The 16,240-nt window shown below is 52.2% G+C and overlaps 1 protein-coding gene across 1 annotated transcript in view; it reads left to right on the top strand.

The window, feature by feature from the left end:
- The window catches only part of PGAP6 (post-GPI attachment to proteins 6), a 37,206-nt gene that overhangs the window by 8,347 nt on the left and 12,619 nt on the right, over positions 1-16,240 (top strand). The window contains exons 2-8 of the mRNA XM_075899165.1: positions 1,233-1,410; positions 1,664-1,871; positions 3,868-4,001; positions 4,430-4,695; positions 6,432-6,781; positions 14,721-14,814; positions 15,544-15,667. Coding sequence (XP_075755280.1) covers positions 1,233-1,410; positions 1,664-1,871; positions 3,868-4,001; positions 4,430-4,695; positions 6,432-6,781; positions 14,721-14,814; positions 15,544-15,667 — 1,354 coding nt within the window. The remainder of the gene's footprint in view (positions 1-1,232; positions 1,411-1,663; positions 1,872-3,867; positions 4,002-4,429; positions 4,696-6,431; positions 6,782-14,720; positions 14,815-15,543; positions 15,668-16,240) is intronic.

The following is a 16,240-nucleotide window of genomic DNA, read 5'->3' as shown; positions in this document are numbered from 1 at the left end:
GACAGGCAATAGTTTATCAAGGCCCAGCCCGGGTTCAGGGTGGGGCCGCAGGAACACAGTTGATAACGTGATTTACCCAATTGCAGCTTCCTGATTCAGGAGGGTTGCGGGCAGCTCGCCGGCAATGGCAGATGGGGGGAAGCTACCACCCAAAAGGTGGGGGTCAGGGAGGGCACAAGCCCGCCCACTCCACTGTGCCCTGGCCCAGGGCCCTAGGGGCAGCAGGCTGCTGCTGCTGGATCAGTGGGGGCTTCAGCCCGAAACACACTGATCCAGGCATGTCTGCATCCATTCTGTCCCTTGGCCACTTGCCTCTTCCCCCGTGGCACGTACCTGACAGTTGCGTAGGCCTCCCGCGGAGTCAGGGGGATCTAGGTCCATTGGCCACTCCTCAGTGGCTTACTTGCCAGGTGTTTGGGACGTCCGGGGAAGTCGGTGGTTCCTCTGGGTCACGGTGCAGCAGGTGTGTAAAAAGTACACAAATAATAAAGTGCTGTAAAACTGAAAACAAAAATTCTGTTTTGTCCAAATTTCAGTTGTGTTGACGCACCCCCCCAGACTTCTCTCGAGTATCCCTGAGGGTACTCGTACCACTGGTTGAGAAACACTGGTCCAGACGCACCCTTAGTGACTTTGCAGACGGTTGCTGAGATGCAAAGTCCACTCCCCAAAGCTCCTAATGGCTTCCCCTTGCCAAGTCCAAGGCCTTTGCCAGCCTTTCCCGCCTAGGTCTTTTTGGCCCAGTTATTCACTCTGTCCTCCTCTACTGGCCTTCTCTGCCTCCATCGTGCTTGACTGTGTCCTTAGCATCTCCCTGGCTAGTTTCTCCCCTTCCCCTCATGAGGGTCCCTCCCTTTTCCCTTGACCCCCATATTATGCAGTAACTAAATGGCATGGGATGTAATGCATCTGTCCAGCGGGCCCATTCCTCTTGCTCCAGCATATCCCGGCTATGTCAGGCTTGGCCAGCAGGAGAGTGAGATCTTGCAATGTGACCAGTGTGGTGAGATTGGCGCCTGTGTCTGGTTAATGCTGATAGTAGTGACTGTCCCTCTCATAGGGCTGAAGTAGCCCATAGGTGTCTGACTGGCTTGTGGCAGGAGAGGAGGGTCCTGTGGGAAAAGTCAGTGAAGTAGCAGGGCCCTTTCTAGTGGCACTAGAATGCCCATCTCTCCCTGTGGGTAGGACCAGCATCCGGGTCGCTAACCAGCGCTCTGCTCTCTCCCGCCCAGACCTCCTGTACATCTCTGAGTATTTCTCTCAGAGCGCCCAGAAGCTGTCCTTCTACAGCTGGTATGGGAACGCCAGACTCTTCCGCTTCCATGTGCCGGAGGACACCGTTCTGCTGCGCTGGCTTCTGCAGGCCTCCAAGGGAAAAGGACCTGAGTGCACCAGCATGGAGATCACCATGTACGTAGAACCTGGCATCCATGGGCATTGATTCTACCCCTCCTCTCCCACACCTTTCAATCCCTTTGGGGCTGCTCCAGCCCCCGCCGGTTAACTGTCTCCAGGAAGCATCACCCAGCAAGGGTGATTACCCAGTTAACCGGGAAGCACTTCCCTAGTGTGAACACGTGCTGGCTGCTCTCTTGCCTCGTTGTTGCTTTTGGAAGGCGAGGCTTTGCATTTTATGTGCATCCTTCCCTGCTTTATCTTGCAGCCACTTCCGTTACGGAGCCCCTCCCGTCATTAACCCGCTGGGCTCTCGGTTTCCCTCGAATGCGACCGTCCGCCCGTCCTACAACCAAACCATGACTCTGAGCACCACGCTGCAGAACAGTTCCTTTGTGAACATCACCACCCCTGCTGCCGGAGACTGGTTCATTGCTGTGCACCTGCCGGAGGCTGCAGGCAAGATCGAAGTGAAGGTAGGGGCTGCCAGGGGCACGGGTGCAGAATCCTTTTGCCTGTCTGGGGCCCTCAGCGAGGGAAGCCCTCGGCCCTGGGAGGGGTGGAGGTAACTGTTCCCCACGGCAGAGGGGTTGGGCTGTGCTGCTCACTGGCACCCCAGCGGTTGGTCACGGAATGATGCTCTGGCCACGGAAGAGTCACTTTACCACCCCGGGTTCACAGTTTGCAGCTGAGGTGTGGAAGAGGGCCGCATGGGGGTGGGACTCGCTGGGCTGGCCATGCCCGCTTGGACCATGGATCTGTTCCCATGGTCAGTGGGAGCCTGTTGGGCATCCAGCCAGGCTGCGAGATGGTCCCCCCCTCTACTGGGGCGCTGGGCCGCAGAGCGAAAGGCTGTGTGGGAGTTACACCCCTCTGCTTTGTGGAGAGGTGATTTTCAAGAAGATGGAGATCAGTGGTTCCCAAACTTTTCGACATCACGCCCCCTTTTTGATTTTTGAGAAACCCTCACGCCCCCCTCCCCCCAATAACAGCAAACTTGTTGAGCAAAAAAAAAAAAAAAAAAACTGACCAGGGCCAAAAAACAAAAATAGCAGAAAAACTTGGGGGGGGGGGGGGGGTCTGGGTCACCTCACACACACACACACCCTGGAATTTCGGCATGTCCCCCTCCCCCCAGTTTGGGAATCCATGATCTAGATGATCCCATTGGTCCCTTCTGGCCTTGGTGTCTGGCTCTCCCAGGAGGGACAGTCTTCGCTGGAGCCAGACTGGCTGCAGATGCTGGTGGAACATTCATTGGAGAAGGACTTGAAAAATGTAGCCAATGCCAGAGGACTGGGCCTATTGAGAAATTTCCCCCCTTCTCTCCACTCTGTCCCTTGGTCCAGGGACACTGCCCTTGGGAGGCATCTGGATAGAGCCCCTACCAGAGAGAGGAGGCCTAGGGGCGGGGGTAGGTGGCATCAGGACTGCTCTGCCGAACAGTGGGAGAGATGAGGGTCTCTGCAGGCCCGTGTTGGCTGGTTCTGCTACTGAGGAGTTTTGGGAGGTTCTCCTGGTGTGTGTTAGGCTCCATGAGTGCAGACTGGCTGCCGGAGGAATCCAGATCTCTGGAAAGCCGGTTTGGGAGCTCGCTCTGCCTCTGCCTGCAGGCTCCTCTGGGGCATCCTCCCCACCAGATGATCTCTGCTTCTTGAGGGAGCCCGGGGCCCATGCCAAGCTTGCTGCCTGCTGGGTGACGCTTGCGCCGCGCTGTCTCTGGACTGACCCCGCGTCTGTTGTGGAAAAGCGTTTTGGTGACTCGGTGCCGGCTGTGCGCGCTCCCTGTACCACCCCACTTAGCACCGCGCCTCACCCCAACGCCTTTTCACGTCCTCTCTGCCTCGGCGCCCTCTCTCGCTCAAGCCCCGCGTGCTCCCCGTGGCACGGGAGCTCCCCCAAGGGAAGCCAAGACGCCGCGTGACAGGCTGCCATTAGTGTCGGAAGGGCCTGCTGGGGGGGTGTTGCTCTGACGCAGGCTGGAGCTGGGGGCGGTGTGTGGCTCTGGGGCTGTGTCCACTGGAGTGAGAACAGGTGGGAGGTGGGACAGTTGCAGGAGCAGTAACCCTTGGTGTTCGGTAGAGCCTGCGCCTGCCTGAATGGAGCCACTGCTGCTCCGGGCAAGGGACCCACAAGCACTGCAGAGAGGCGGCTGGCAGCACTGGGGCCTGGCTGTGGTGGGGAGATGTGGGTTTTCAGAGCAGCAGAGAGTGGGGCATGTTACGGGGGTGGGCTATGTAGCTCTGATTCATGGCGCGCAGCGAGATGCCCCTCAGACAGGCCAGCCACACCGCCACGGCGTGAGGGAGGGTGTCGCTGTGTGTGCTGGCAGGGGAAGGAGAGCACTGGTGGGGACGCAGGGAGGTCTGGCAGGTCCCATGGTGGCAGCTGAGCTCTCCACTGGTCCTTCACTCGATGGAGCAGTTTCCGGATTGGCGCTCCTGGCACTAAGCGTCCCTCCTCTCCCCGCAGGGTTTCTCTACTCCGTGCACCTATCTATTCCAGCCGGACATGTTTGTGCTGAGACTCATTGATGTCCCTGTCCTGGAGCCAGACACTCCCTTGCAGCTAACCATTGCCTCCCCTGCGAGGCCGCTGCATGTCAAGTAAGTGAGTATTGCAGCAGGGGTTGCTCCGGGCGGCCCTTCCCGTACGCGGCTGGAGTTCAGCTCTCCCCAGGGGCTGGCATTAGAATCACTGAGGGCCCTTGGCTGCGCTCAGTGAGCGAGAGCTGGGAGAGTTCCCCTGGAAGGAGAGGGTCTGTGCTGGGGGCTTGTACTAAATGGGCCCCCCCTTCCTCAGGGAGGGGAAGACAAGCGCCTTCTTGGCCTTCTTAGTTACTGGCATTAGGATGCACCATCCTGGACAGGACTGTAGCAATGCAAACCAGCGTGCTCTTGCGCCAGGCTCCGTAGCCCCCCTGGACTCACCCTAGTGGTGACTACTCCCTTTCTAAAGCGGCAGACCTTCTCCACCCCAAGCCGGCTTGTCATTAGGCCAGGTGCTGAGCTGTCGATGGTTCCTGTTCCTGCAGGATCTTCATCCCCGAGTACACGGCCACCCTGCAGTTCACGCTGCGGAGCTGTGCGGAGAACAGCACAAAGACGTGTGCCGTGCGGCTCGTGCTGGGCTCCATCACGCTGCCGCGGTCCTTCCAGAAAACTGTCCAGTGCACGGGGAGAGCCAATTGCAGCCTGGTCCTTGACTCGCCCCCGTGGGAGAAGTGGCTGCAGATCATGGCGGAGAATCTGGGCCCTGCCAACACCAGCGTTTCCGTGGAGATGAAGGCCTCCTTCACAGGTGTGCTCTGCGGTGCTGCCGGCCACGCGGGGAAGGCCAGCAGGCACACCAGTCTGCCGTGTCTCTGCTGCGCTTTCACCAGCACAGGCTGGCTTGCTCCCGGGCTCTTCCGAGGGGAGAAATAGGGTTTCTGAGGTGGGACAAGCCCATGTCTCAAATGGGGCAGCCTATACAGTATGACTGGACCTAGCCATGTAGGTCCCTGTCCCCTGCTGCCTGGCGTGGCCAAGCCCTTGAAACATCCCAACTGCACCTTGTGTGTGCTGCTGCTTGTTAAATCACCGGCCACTGGCTGGGGAGGCCTCCCTGCTGTGGCGCTCAGCCAGTTTGTGGAGCGGGAGGCAAGAGAGCCCAGGGTTTCTGAGGCACAGACTTCAGGGCACTGCAGTGGGAGAGGCAGCCCTCCCCCCCCCCCCCCCCGGCCAGCACTGAGGCAATAGCCATCTGCTGGCTGCGTGGCCGTTCTGCAGTGAGCCTGGGCTCGGAGCCGGGTGGGCAGACCAGTGAGGAGATGTGAGTGGTGCCCTGGGGAGCGAGGGGCCGTGAAGACTGAAACCCTGCCTGGCCCTGGACTGAGGGTGCTGACAGGCTGCTGGCATTGAGAGAACCAGGCTCCTCCGCCCACCGCCTCACAGTGCTCTCTCACCCATTTCAGATACGCATCTGAGGGACCTGCTGCCTTGGCAGGCTCCTGGCAGGCCTCTCAAGATCTCCGTGGCTTCCATAAAGGCCTCATAAGCTGGGCCCCTCTGACTCCCGGCCTGGCTCTCGGAGCCGGGTTTCACTATGTAAAGTTTCTGACCCTGGGAAAGTTCTTAATAGCTCTTGGCAGCCTGTTTCTCCTTCCAGACCTGAGGGCTGGGGCTGGGGGTGGGGGCGCTCTGCCTTCTGCTGCAGCTGGTGGGATCTCATGGCAAGAGGAGAGCATAATCCAGGTGCTCGTGGGGTAGCCGTGTCCCTGCTGCTGGAGCAGGGGCTGAGCTCAGTTAATGGGGCACTTTGCCTCTGCAGTTCAGACTCTGCCCTTCACTTTGGGGTTCCTTCCTGATGGTGCAACCGGGCTCAAGGCAGATTTCACCCGTCCCCCTTGCTCAGTGCAGCAGCGTTCCCAGGCCTGTGGGGAGCTCCGGTGCCTTGTGTATGTGGAGTGCTTTGGAGGCGACCAGCGCTAGTGCCCCATTCCCATGGGCCAGCCGTTAGTGCGGGTGCCCTGCACCCCCGTGCCCAGCTGATGTTCGCAGAAGAGGTGTCAGCGATCATCTGTCCTGGCTGCCTTGCCAACACATGGCCCTCGGCTCACGAGTAGGGGGTGGGGCAGTTCTTGCTCTCTGGCCTTTGTCAGGTCCAACACTGGCCTTTCCAGTCACAATGGGGCTCTGAAAGGGACACAGCCGGCACTGGCAGTGTCTTAAAACAGCTATTTCAGCAAACCCGTCCTGTCCCTGTCACTCAGATGGCTGGAGTTGCTCACCGCAGCCACACGCTCGCAGGGCATGAGGGCATGTCCCAGCCACTCAGTGCATGCACCCTACAAGTCTCAGCCTACTGGGCCTGGTAGGGTGAGGCCTGCTTCCCAGCCCCGGTGTTGGGATCAAACTGCTGTGCTGTGAGCTGACGGCCCAGCAGCCGCCAAAGCCAAGTCCTCTGGTTGCAACAAGCTTGAACGTCCCAGCTGAGGGTGCTCACGCTGGCCCCGCCCACAGTAACCAACCTTCCTTTTCCTCATTGCTCTGCAGCTTGCAAGCCGGGGAGCACCAGTTCATTCCTTAATTTCTACAACAGCCTGAACCAGAGCCAGAGCACGCCAGCCCTGGGTGGGGGTCCCAGTGCCAGCACTGCGGGAACGGTGGGAAACACCACTCTGCCCACAGCGAGTACTGCAAACGGTGCATCCAACCCAGAGACCTTCTGCCTCCAGAATCACCTCGTCATCCGGGAGGACCTGGACGTTGCCTCTGTGAGGTTCCGAGTCCTAAATGGGCCCAGTGTTTCTGTCCACTCTGAATTCCCCACGCTTCTCCTCTTCAACTTGAATACTGGCATGGACAGCGGAGGCACCCTGGTGGTGGACCTGCTGCTGAACGAGGTACGGCGTTCTCCTGTGTCAGCTCTCGCCTCGGTGGTGACGTCTCTCTCTAGTTGCCCCACCATGCATGCATCTATCCTGGTGGAGAGCCATGTGGGAAGTGGAAACGCGAACAGAACTACAGGGGCAGGCTGGGAGTTTGTGGGGTGCTGCAGAACTGTGGGGGAATTTTGCTGTTCATTGCTCTTCACCTTCCAGTTTCACAAAGAATTTTACAAAGAATTTTACAAATATGTCCTTCTGTATCTAGGGCTACATCTAGACTGCAGGCTTCTTGCGCAAGAAGCTTTTTTTTTGCACGAGAGCACGTCCACACTGCAAAAGCGCATCGGAAAAACGCATGGACGTTCTCTCGCAAGAAAGCCCTAATTGCCATTAACAGAAGTCACCTAGCCTCTCTGTTGAATGATGGCCACCGGAGCACCTGTGCTTCTTTCGATAGGCTGTTTTTGCCAAAAAAAAACCTGTTTCCTGTCCCCACACACCTTTTTGCGCAAGAGCTCTTGTGCGAAAAGGAGTTATTCCTCATAGAAAGAGGAATACCTATACTGCAAAAAACTCTGTTCTGTCAATTCACTGTACATTTTCTTGCGCAAAAACGCACTTGAGATGTGGATGTTCTGCAAGTTTTTGCACAAAAGCAGCTGTTTTTGTGCTAAAACTCTGCAGTGTAGACATAACTGTTGGAAACCAAAATGTAGACACCGTGTAGATTCAAGCAGGAGTGTTTATTACACAGTGCTGGCGGAGTGCCACCTTGCCACATGGGCTCAGCAAACACCACCAAGCAAATGATTACAATAGACCAGTGGTGCACAGCCTTTTTCCTGTGCGACCCCCGGAAATAAAAAAAAAAGGTCGCAGCCCTGCTCTTCTCGCTTGCCGCTCTCCCTGCCGAGCTGGGAAAAGAAAATGGCGGCTGACACAGCACTGCAACCCCTCGACAGGAGAGCCTCAGGTTGCGCAGCGCTACATTAGACTATATAGGGAGCTGATGGGCAGAGAGAAGCGACGGGGTGGGAGTTCCCGAGCCCCTGGATAGGTTCTAGCAGCAAGGCATAATAGGCACAGTAAGCCAATAGTCTAGAAGATTACTTGGTAGCTCTTCCCATGGCTCAGGCTAACATAGTCGCTAAACAAGTCTGTGGCCCCCTCCCCCCAGGGTTTGGGTTACAAGGCATAGCTACATTCCGACTGGGATTTAGGAGCGGTGACGGCGCCTTTCCCGATAGTGATAGGTGTGGTCCGTAGGTGCTGTTCTGGGGGTATAAAACAAAGACAGAGGAAGGTACGCAGTTGTGTTATAGAATGCTTTTGGTAGGTCTGCGAGTTAGGCTTGTTTGAGGGGTGTGCTATTTCTAGCTTCTTGCTAACAATTCATGGTTGGCCTTGAAAAGGCAGCTGGGTGTCCTTTTGCCATGCCAAGAAGCAGACTGAGCAGCACTTTGTAGAGCCGTAACCTTGCGGGGGGTGGGGTGAAACTCATGATAACGGTGCCCAATTATTGCTTTTCGTCTGCTGTTGTGCTGCCTAGCTCATAAACAGACAGGCTGCTTTTCTGTGTGTTCCTGTTTTCCCGGAGCAGTCTATTGTCTGTTGTGGCTCATCGAGGCCTTGACTTTGCTCCGATTGGGCAGCAAGGCCTCTGTGCAAAGTTTAACCAGAGGCTGTAGTTCAGGAGTTTTACCTACGTGTTAATGGGCTGTTGGCTAATTTGTCCCTATAGTAGTCTACGTATCCTGCCAGCTGTCTGTGCATCTGCTGGAGAGAAAAGTGCCCTGACTGAACTGGGTGGGGGAGGAATTGGGGCAGGCAGAGGGTCTCGTGGTCACATCAGAGCAAAGCAGAAAAGCCCAGCCTGTGGAGATGCAGCAAGAAAGAATATGAGCATTCATAACAACCCTAGCCCAATCAGGTAGCAGAGCCTCCCAGACAGCCGAGGGAAGCAAGGCGCCATTCGCATTAGCAGGGAAGAAAGGATGGTCCAGTAGTTAAGACACTGGCAAGGTTCTGCCAGGACCTTGGGAAGTCACTTAGCCTCTCTGTTGGATGATAACAACCAACATGCATTTCTCCATGCCTGGGACCTGGCAAAACAATACACTTGAGTGAACAGCCTGTGGTAGGAGTCAGATCCACCGCCTGTTCCCCTCCTGGGGAGCTTCACCCTGACATGTTGCTGAATAGCCAAGGTAGCAACTTGTGAGCCTGCCAGTGAGCATGTAATACAGGCACACTGCAGTGCATGCCTCATAACTAGCAGCACCTGAACAGACACCTTCCCAGTGCTCCAAGCAGGTTAGCCCTGATGCCGGGGGATGAGAGCAGCTCCCGGGTTCCACAACTGGTTGGCTTGTGGCAGTTCTCCAAAAAAGGGCCATATTTTTGGAGTAGAATGTATCCCCTGTATGTGCACAGACCTATTATAGTGACACAATCAAGTGATGCTGTGAGCCTGTAGACCAGATGAAGCAGTGGTACCCAAAATGAGTGTAATTTTTATAGTTCCAGAAACACTGCACGATGAGCGTACAGCCTTTACTGTTGATTACAACACCCTAATGTGGTGTTTATTAGTCAAAGCTACCAAATGACAGCATATTAAAAGATTTGTATTGGTTGCGCAAGTTATTTATTTTTCCAGAAAAGATTAAGCTGTTTAGCAGATGGCAAAAAATAGCAAATATCAGTGTTTTGCAAGATGCTGATATGAAATGTTTTCACATCGCACGTTCTTAACTGTCAAAGTGTCTGATGAGTGACTATAATGGTTTGCTCTATTTGCAGTTTAAATGTGCAGACCGGATCAGTCTCTCGCTAAAGGTTGTGTACCAATAGCAGTAGATTGCCTGTCCGTGGTTTGTACTGCATAGTGGGCAGATATAAATATATGTGAGTTCCTAAAATAATGCTTCTCCATTTGTAAGCGTTTGTGCATCCAATGTACCATTTAGTCTGCCTGGTGAAAGGCTTTAATTTGTAATTGACTATGGATGCAGTACTAGCTGCTGTTCTAGCAATTCTAGAAACGAAGCTTTTTAATTCAATGGTGCTTATGCACGGGTTGGTATTCGTGTTAGAGATGACAATACGCAGCTTCATACTGGGCTTCAGTCACAGTGCTCAGTAAACAAAAATGACAATTTTGACACTAATATGTTCATTAAATTTAGCACAAGTCTGTGTACTTGTGCAAGATGAAAAATGGTGCTAGGGCAGTAGGAATGCTAACATGCTTTGGGAATTTTACCTCTACAGGAAGATTACGATATATAAAGACACAGAGGATATAAGCCCCTTAGAGTCTGCATCCAAGGGTATGTCTACACTACAGAGTTTTGTCGGAAAAACAGCCGTTTTTCCAACAAAACTTGAGGAATGTCCACACTGCAATTGCGTTCTTCCTCAAGAAAATCAAAAGAACAGAGGGGTTTTTCCGGCATTGGAAAGCCTCATTCTACGAGGAAGAAGTCTCTTTGCGAAAGAGGTCTTTCGCAAAAAAGCGTGTGTAGACGGGGAATAGGGAGTTCTTTTGGAAGAAGAGGAAAAAGCACAGGTGCCCTGTCGCAATCACAGCTTACATGCGAGAGAGCGTCCGTTCAGTCTGGACGCTCTCTTTCAAAAAAGCAGATCGCTTTTTGATGCACTTTTGCAGTATGGTTGCTCTCTTTCGGAAGAAGCTTTTTTTGGAAGATCTCTTCCGAAAAACACTTCTTCTGAAAGAAGCCTTTAGTCTAGACGTAGCCCAAGAGAAAAAGGCTTTCCACAAACTTTGAACAACTTTTTTTTTTAAACCAAAAGAATGCAAAACTGTCAAAAACCACCAGTGCTGAACAGAACTCTGTGATGCTGGCGGCAGACTCCAGGAGAGAGTAATTGAATGGGCAGCCTCTGGATGAGTTTTCTAGTTGAAAGGATTTGCTGCCAATACTCTGTCACAGGGGTTGCTTTCAAAAATACATGAGCAAGTCAATTTTGGCATATATCAGAGTTGTATTGAACTCAGGAAAAAAAAATACGCTCTGATGCTGTTAAAAAAGTATGATGTTCACCCACATCTATAGCCACGAGATCAAATATGTCCTGCTGCATTGTTCGCTTGCGAAAACCAGACAAAAAGCTTCATAAAAAAGAAACCTATGAGAGAGCACCCCTTCCAAGCGAGGCAGAACTTGGAAGCAGAGATGGCGACATGTTGCAAAGAATATCTGTGGGAGACTTGATGGATGCAGTTTTCCACTCAATTAGATCTTTCTTCCTACTTGAGTAAAATGAATCTTAAAGCAAAATTATCTAGTTACACTGCAGCAATAGTCACCTTTATATTATCAGCTGATGTGAAGCGAGATCTATAACACCGTTGTCTAACCCATAGGCTTTCTTCCTGTTCAAGCTGCAACAAAGATAGGGAGCCCTGCTCCCGCAGATGTCGAAATAACAAGCTGTTCCAGTAGCAAAGTATAGGCAAGAGTAGAAAAAACAGGATGGTTCTGCACTTCATTCCATGCACAGCATGGACGAGGCAACTCTACCATTGTTTTGGACAGTGCAGTAATGTTAGCTAATGCTATCCAAGCTGCTAGGAATCTGAAGCAGGAACTGAAGTAATCCAAATGGTTTATGAATGTTCTAATCATAGAACACTAGAACTGGAAGGGACCTCGTGAGATCATCAAGTCCAGTTCCCTGCCCTCGCGGCAGGACCAAGCACTGTCTAGATCATCCCTGATAGATGTCTATCTAACCTGCTCTTAAATATCTCCAGTGACGGAGGAGCCACGACCTCCCTAGGCAATTTATTCCAGTTTTTCACCACCCTGACAGTTAGAAAGTTTTTCCTAATGTCCAACCTAAATCTCCCTTGCTGCAATGTAAGCCTATTGCTTTTTGTCCTGTCCTCAGAGGCCCAGGAGAGCAATTTTTCTCCCTCCTCCTTAGCACACTCTTTTAGATACCTGAAAACTGCTATCATGTCCCCTCTGTCTTCTCTTTTCTAAACTAAACAAGCCCAATTCTTTCAGTCTTCCCTCATAGCTCATGTTTTCTAGGTCTTTAATTATTTTTGTTGCTCTTCTCTGGACCTTCTCCCATTTTTCCACATCTTCCTTGAAGTGTACTGCCCAAAACTGGACACAGTACTCCAATTGAGGCCTAATCAGTGCGGAATAGAGTGGAAGAATGACTTCTTGTGTCTTGCTCACAACAGTAACAAGTGAAGAAGCGGTTTTGTATAATGCTGCTTCAATCTTTCGTTCTGAAATAGCCAAAATGGAACCCTTGGAATAGTATCCAAAGCTAGGTGATTATAATTCAGAGGTCAGCTCCGTTTATCCTTTGATTTGGGCATGAATTTGTTCTTTGGCTGACTGATAAGCATATAATTCAGCCAGCAAGAAGTATCTTTCTGGGGACATTTAAAGAAGATTGCTCTTAATTGTAGAGTGCGTAATTCTTAACAGCTCCAAAATTACCATATCACTGCATGGAAGGCTTGCTGCAGGTCTATGCCATTTGGGTGTTGCAAATGAATTGACATTACATGTTCCTGGATTCAGCATCATTTACAGTGAGCTGAGCTGGTTCATTGCTAGTGCTCCAAAAAACGGAAGTGGAAAGACTCCAGGGAGATGTATTCATTCCAGATGGATTTGAATTACTTCATGCTGATGGAAAACATCTCCATAGAAGAGATGATATATAGACATCAGTGTAGAGAGCACTGATTTGAAATAATACCTTCCATTCAATGGCTAGTTTGGTATTTCAAGAATAGTCTACAAGCAGTCCAGCATCACAAGAAATATCACTGAAGTGTGGGAAAGAAAAGTCACTGTGCAGAGTGTGAGAAATCTAGAACACGTCCAGAACCACCTTACCCTGAAAAAGAACGTGAGAAAATAAACTCTTGTCACCTGCCTACTAAGCGCTGTCCGAGATCTCTCCTGGTGTCTTTTAAGATGACTACTTCATGTTGTCTTCCCAATAGCAGCTATTACTGCTGATCACACTCAGGTAGTTCCATTTTGGCCTGGTTTCAACCACAAACACAAAGAAAAGCACCCGCATTTATACCTATTGTGGAAGCCAAACTAGCTGGCGTGGTCACGGTCGATACAACAGTGCTGAACTGTAAGGGAAGGCCAGCAGCATGACATTCACACCACGGATCAGCAGCTGTAGCTGGTATTGGCAAGACAACATGAGGTAGTCATGGACTCTCCCAAATGAGCTTGATACCAGTGTGATTTGCTGGGGTGGGTTTCACATTTCATGATGCTTCACTGCACATATGGGGAAATTTGGGGAAAATGGGATTGAGAGATTGAGATTGACTGCCTGCTCCTCTCCCAGGGAAGGGGCTTGGCTGCTGCTCCGAAGGCCCCGAGGTCATAACGAAGGCCCTGGGAGCTGGGTGGCAGGGCCTGGCAGCCCTGCTCCTAGGGAGGCTTCATTATGATCTCTGCTAAGCGGTATGCTGCAGAGCCCGCAACACGGGTGTGGTTTTTAAAATAAAAGGTTCAGAAATGTGGCTAGCCCCAGGGAGGCGCAGAAACAGGCAAACTATTACTAAATAGCTTTTAAACTTTTATTAAAGGGCTTCTACGTATAAAGTATTATTTTATCCATTTCTTACATACGTAGGCACCAAATAATTAGAATGACCAATAAGCAAAATGAAATACAGTAAAGAAAATTCTTTGAGGTTTCTCTAAATCCCAATAGTTGTTAACAAGGGACCAGGGATTATTAACAGTTACATTTACATCAGTCTTACTTATAAGACTAATCATTTATCTAAAACTCTTAACACTACTACTTAACAATACCTCTAAACAATTTCAGATAACAATACTTACATTTAACAGACACACAAACTACAACAACAACATATTTGGTATTCGTTATGTTTGGTATACGTTACGCTCTACAGGAACTCGTTTGGTTCGGTGAGCGGGAGGTGGCCCTTGGGTGATCAGTCCTCGGACCTGGCTCATATTCTGCCATTCAATGTTTATTCGGGATTCCTCAATTTGATATAGGAGGGAAAGCTGTTTTATAGAGAGAGCTTTTGCATGCTTTTTGTGATAGGCTAGCAGACCCTGCCTGTTAAGTGACAGGAGTAAGGGGGTGAGATGGTTTCCTGTTTTTCCTTTTCTGCCTCATTGGGCATGGCACAGTCGGCACAACCAGCACGAACTTTACATGAACCTTTCAGGTCTGGTTTTGGTTCCTGTTCTTCGCTGATCTTTAAGTTACATAGTGTAAGGGTTTTTCATCAAGGGGAAGTTGACCTTTTGCTTGGTGGCATTACGCGCGAGGGGCATGGCCAGCGAAGAGCCTGCTTTCACACTGAGTAACCGCTGGGGTTGTCAGCAGTTACACAGTTACCCTAATAGACGATTTTGTAACATCCCTACTTGGAAGTCGCCAAGAAATGCACTGGTATGTCTTGAAATGGAGCATAGAGCTGTTAAACTAACAGAAACACATGCAAATATTTCAAAGGGGTCACGTTAGCTTGTTGATGTTGTTTAGCAGCGGTGTAGCATGGTTTATCCCTGTTTCTTGGTAGAAGCACCATGTGACAGCTCCACACCGTACTTCATGTCAGAGCAGACATAGTAGGCTTGCAAATGATATGCATGTGTGCCAAGCGGGAACATCAGGCCAACAGAATTGTCTGTCACTTGCCTGTAGGTCTCTCTCTCACTCCTTATGCCTCAGCCTGGCTTGTGCAAAGAGAAACGAAGTCTTGCCAAATGGCTTTGTTCTGCAGTGTCCCAGGCCAAATGCTCCGTGTGAGGGGGTGAGGTGGGGAGTGTTGTGCAGAGAGGCTGGTTAACAGCATGGAGGGCTGGTAATGCACGTCGGGGTGGTAACTTTAGGAGGAGGGGTTAGCATAATGTTGTTTCAGCGCCTGTGTGTTTTGTTTGCACAGACTTCCCTGAGCATAGGCAATGCGAGCGTGACCGCGTGCGTGAGTGCTGCCTCACCGGTGCTGACCCTCAATGCCACGCCGAATTGCAGCACAGGTACGGCACCGCTGGCTCCCACCACAGGGCTCCGCTTGTATTCCCGCTGTAACAGGGTTCTCGCAGCATGGTCCCGGGCTGGCGCTGGAGCCCGGCAGCTCCTGTCTCAGCTTGAGCCATCCTCTCCAAGCTGTGCCCCCGGGTAGAAAGGGTCCCTGGGGAAGAAGCTGGCTGTGCTAGCGAGGTAAGGGGGAGATGCGGCCAGCACTGCTGCCGGAATAAGTGTAGTTGCTTTGCTGGGGCAGGACTTGGCTGAGAGGAGCTGAGGGGACTGGCAGGTTCCTGGGAGTTAGCTGCATTGGGAGCGCTGCTGCAGAGGCTGCTGCTGGACTTAAGCACTTACTCATCCTTCTGTGAGCAGCGTAGCATTGCGCCCTGGCCTTCAGCAGAGACGCCCCAGCCCGGCTGCACCTGGGCTCCCAATGCTGTCCCAAGCAGACATGGGGTCTTGGAGAGTGCTGTGGCCGGGGGTCTGGGCCTTTCCCAGTTCCCCATATCCCTGGTAATGACAGTTGGCTCCCTCATGTGCCCTGATCTCACGAGGGCCAATGCTGGAGAGAACAAGGCTGCCGTGGGGAGGTATCTCTAGATGCCCCACAGCTCAGGGGATTGGTGCAGCCTGCTATTTCTGTGGGTCTTGTCTCTCTCCCTTCATGCTCAAAGCTGCAGAGCCCCGGAGAGCTTTTAGCCACATCACGTGACTCATGGCGAATGCCGCTTTCTCTGAAGCTTTTTTCCAGGGCTACCCTCTGAACATGACGGCATCCTCCCCAGAAGCCACCCTAATTATTCCCTACCCAGAGACTGACAACTGGTTCCTCTCCCTGCAGCTCGTCTGTCCGTGGGGCCAGGGGTGAGTGTGATGGCTGGCTGGGAGCCCCCCGCTTTGACAGACGCCGCCACATGGACACACTGCAGCACTGTGCTCTGCTGGGCGGGAAGCCCCTTTGCTCCCCTAGAGGAGGCAGTGGTGGAGGCGGGTGCTGGCTGGCTCTCTTGCCTGCCCAGTGTAGGGATGTAAGCGACAAGTCGACTACTCAATAAGCGGCTTATGAGTGGGGCTCGCTGCGGCTCGGCGAGCATTGCTTATCGGGATCGAGTAGTCACTCGACTAGTCACCTGCCCTCCTCCCCTGCCTTGCTGCCTGTATCAGAGGGTATGTCTACACTGCATCCCTAGTTCGAACTAGGGATGCAAATGGAGACAATCGAAGTAGTTAATGAAGCGGGGATTTAAATATCCCGCGCTCCATTAACATGATCTCGCCGGCGCGCTAGTTCGAATCACAGCTGATTCGAACCAGGAAGTGCGCGCCGGGACGCGTTAGTTCGGACTAAAGCCCTTAGTCCGAACTAATGTTACTCCTCAAAAAATGAGGAGTAACATTAGTTCGGACTAAGGGCTTTAGTCCGAACTAACGCGTCCC

This window comes from Pelodiscus sinensis, chromosome 16 (genome assembly GCF_049634645.1).
Source record: "Pelodiscus sinensis isolate JC-2024 chromosome 16, ASM4963464v1, whole genome shotgun sequence".
NCBI lineage: Eukaryota > Metazoa > Chordata > Testudines > Trionychidae > Pelodiscus > Pelodiscus sinensis.
The sequence above is the reverse complement of the archived record's forward strand: the minus strand, read 5'-3'. Positions and strand labels throughout refer to the sequence as shown.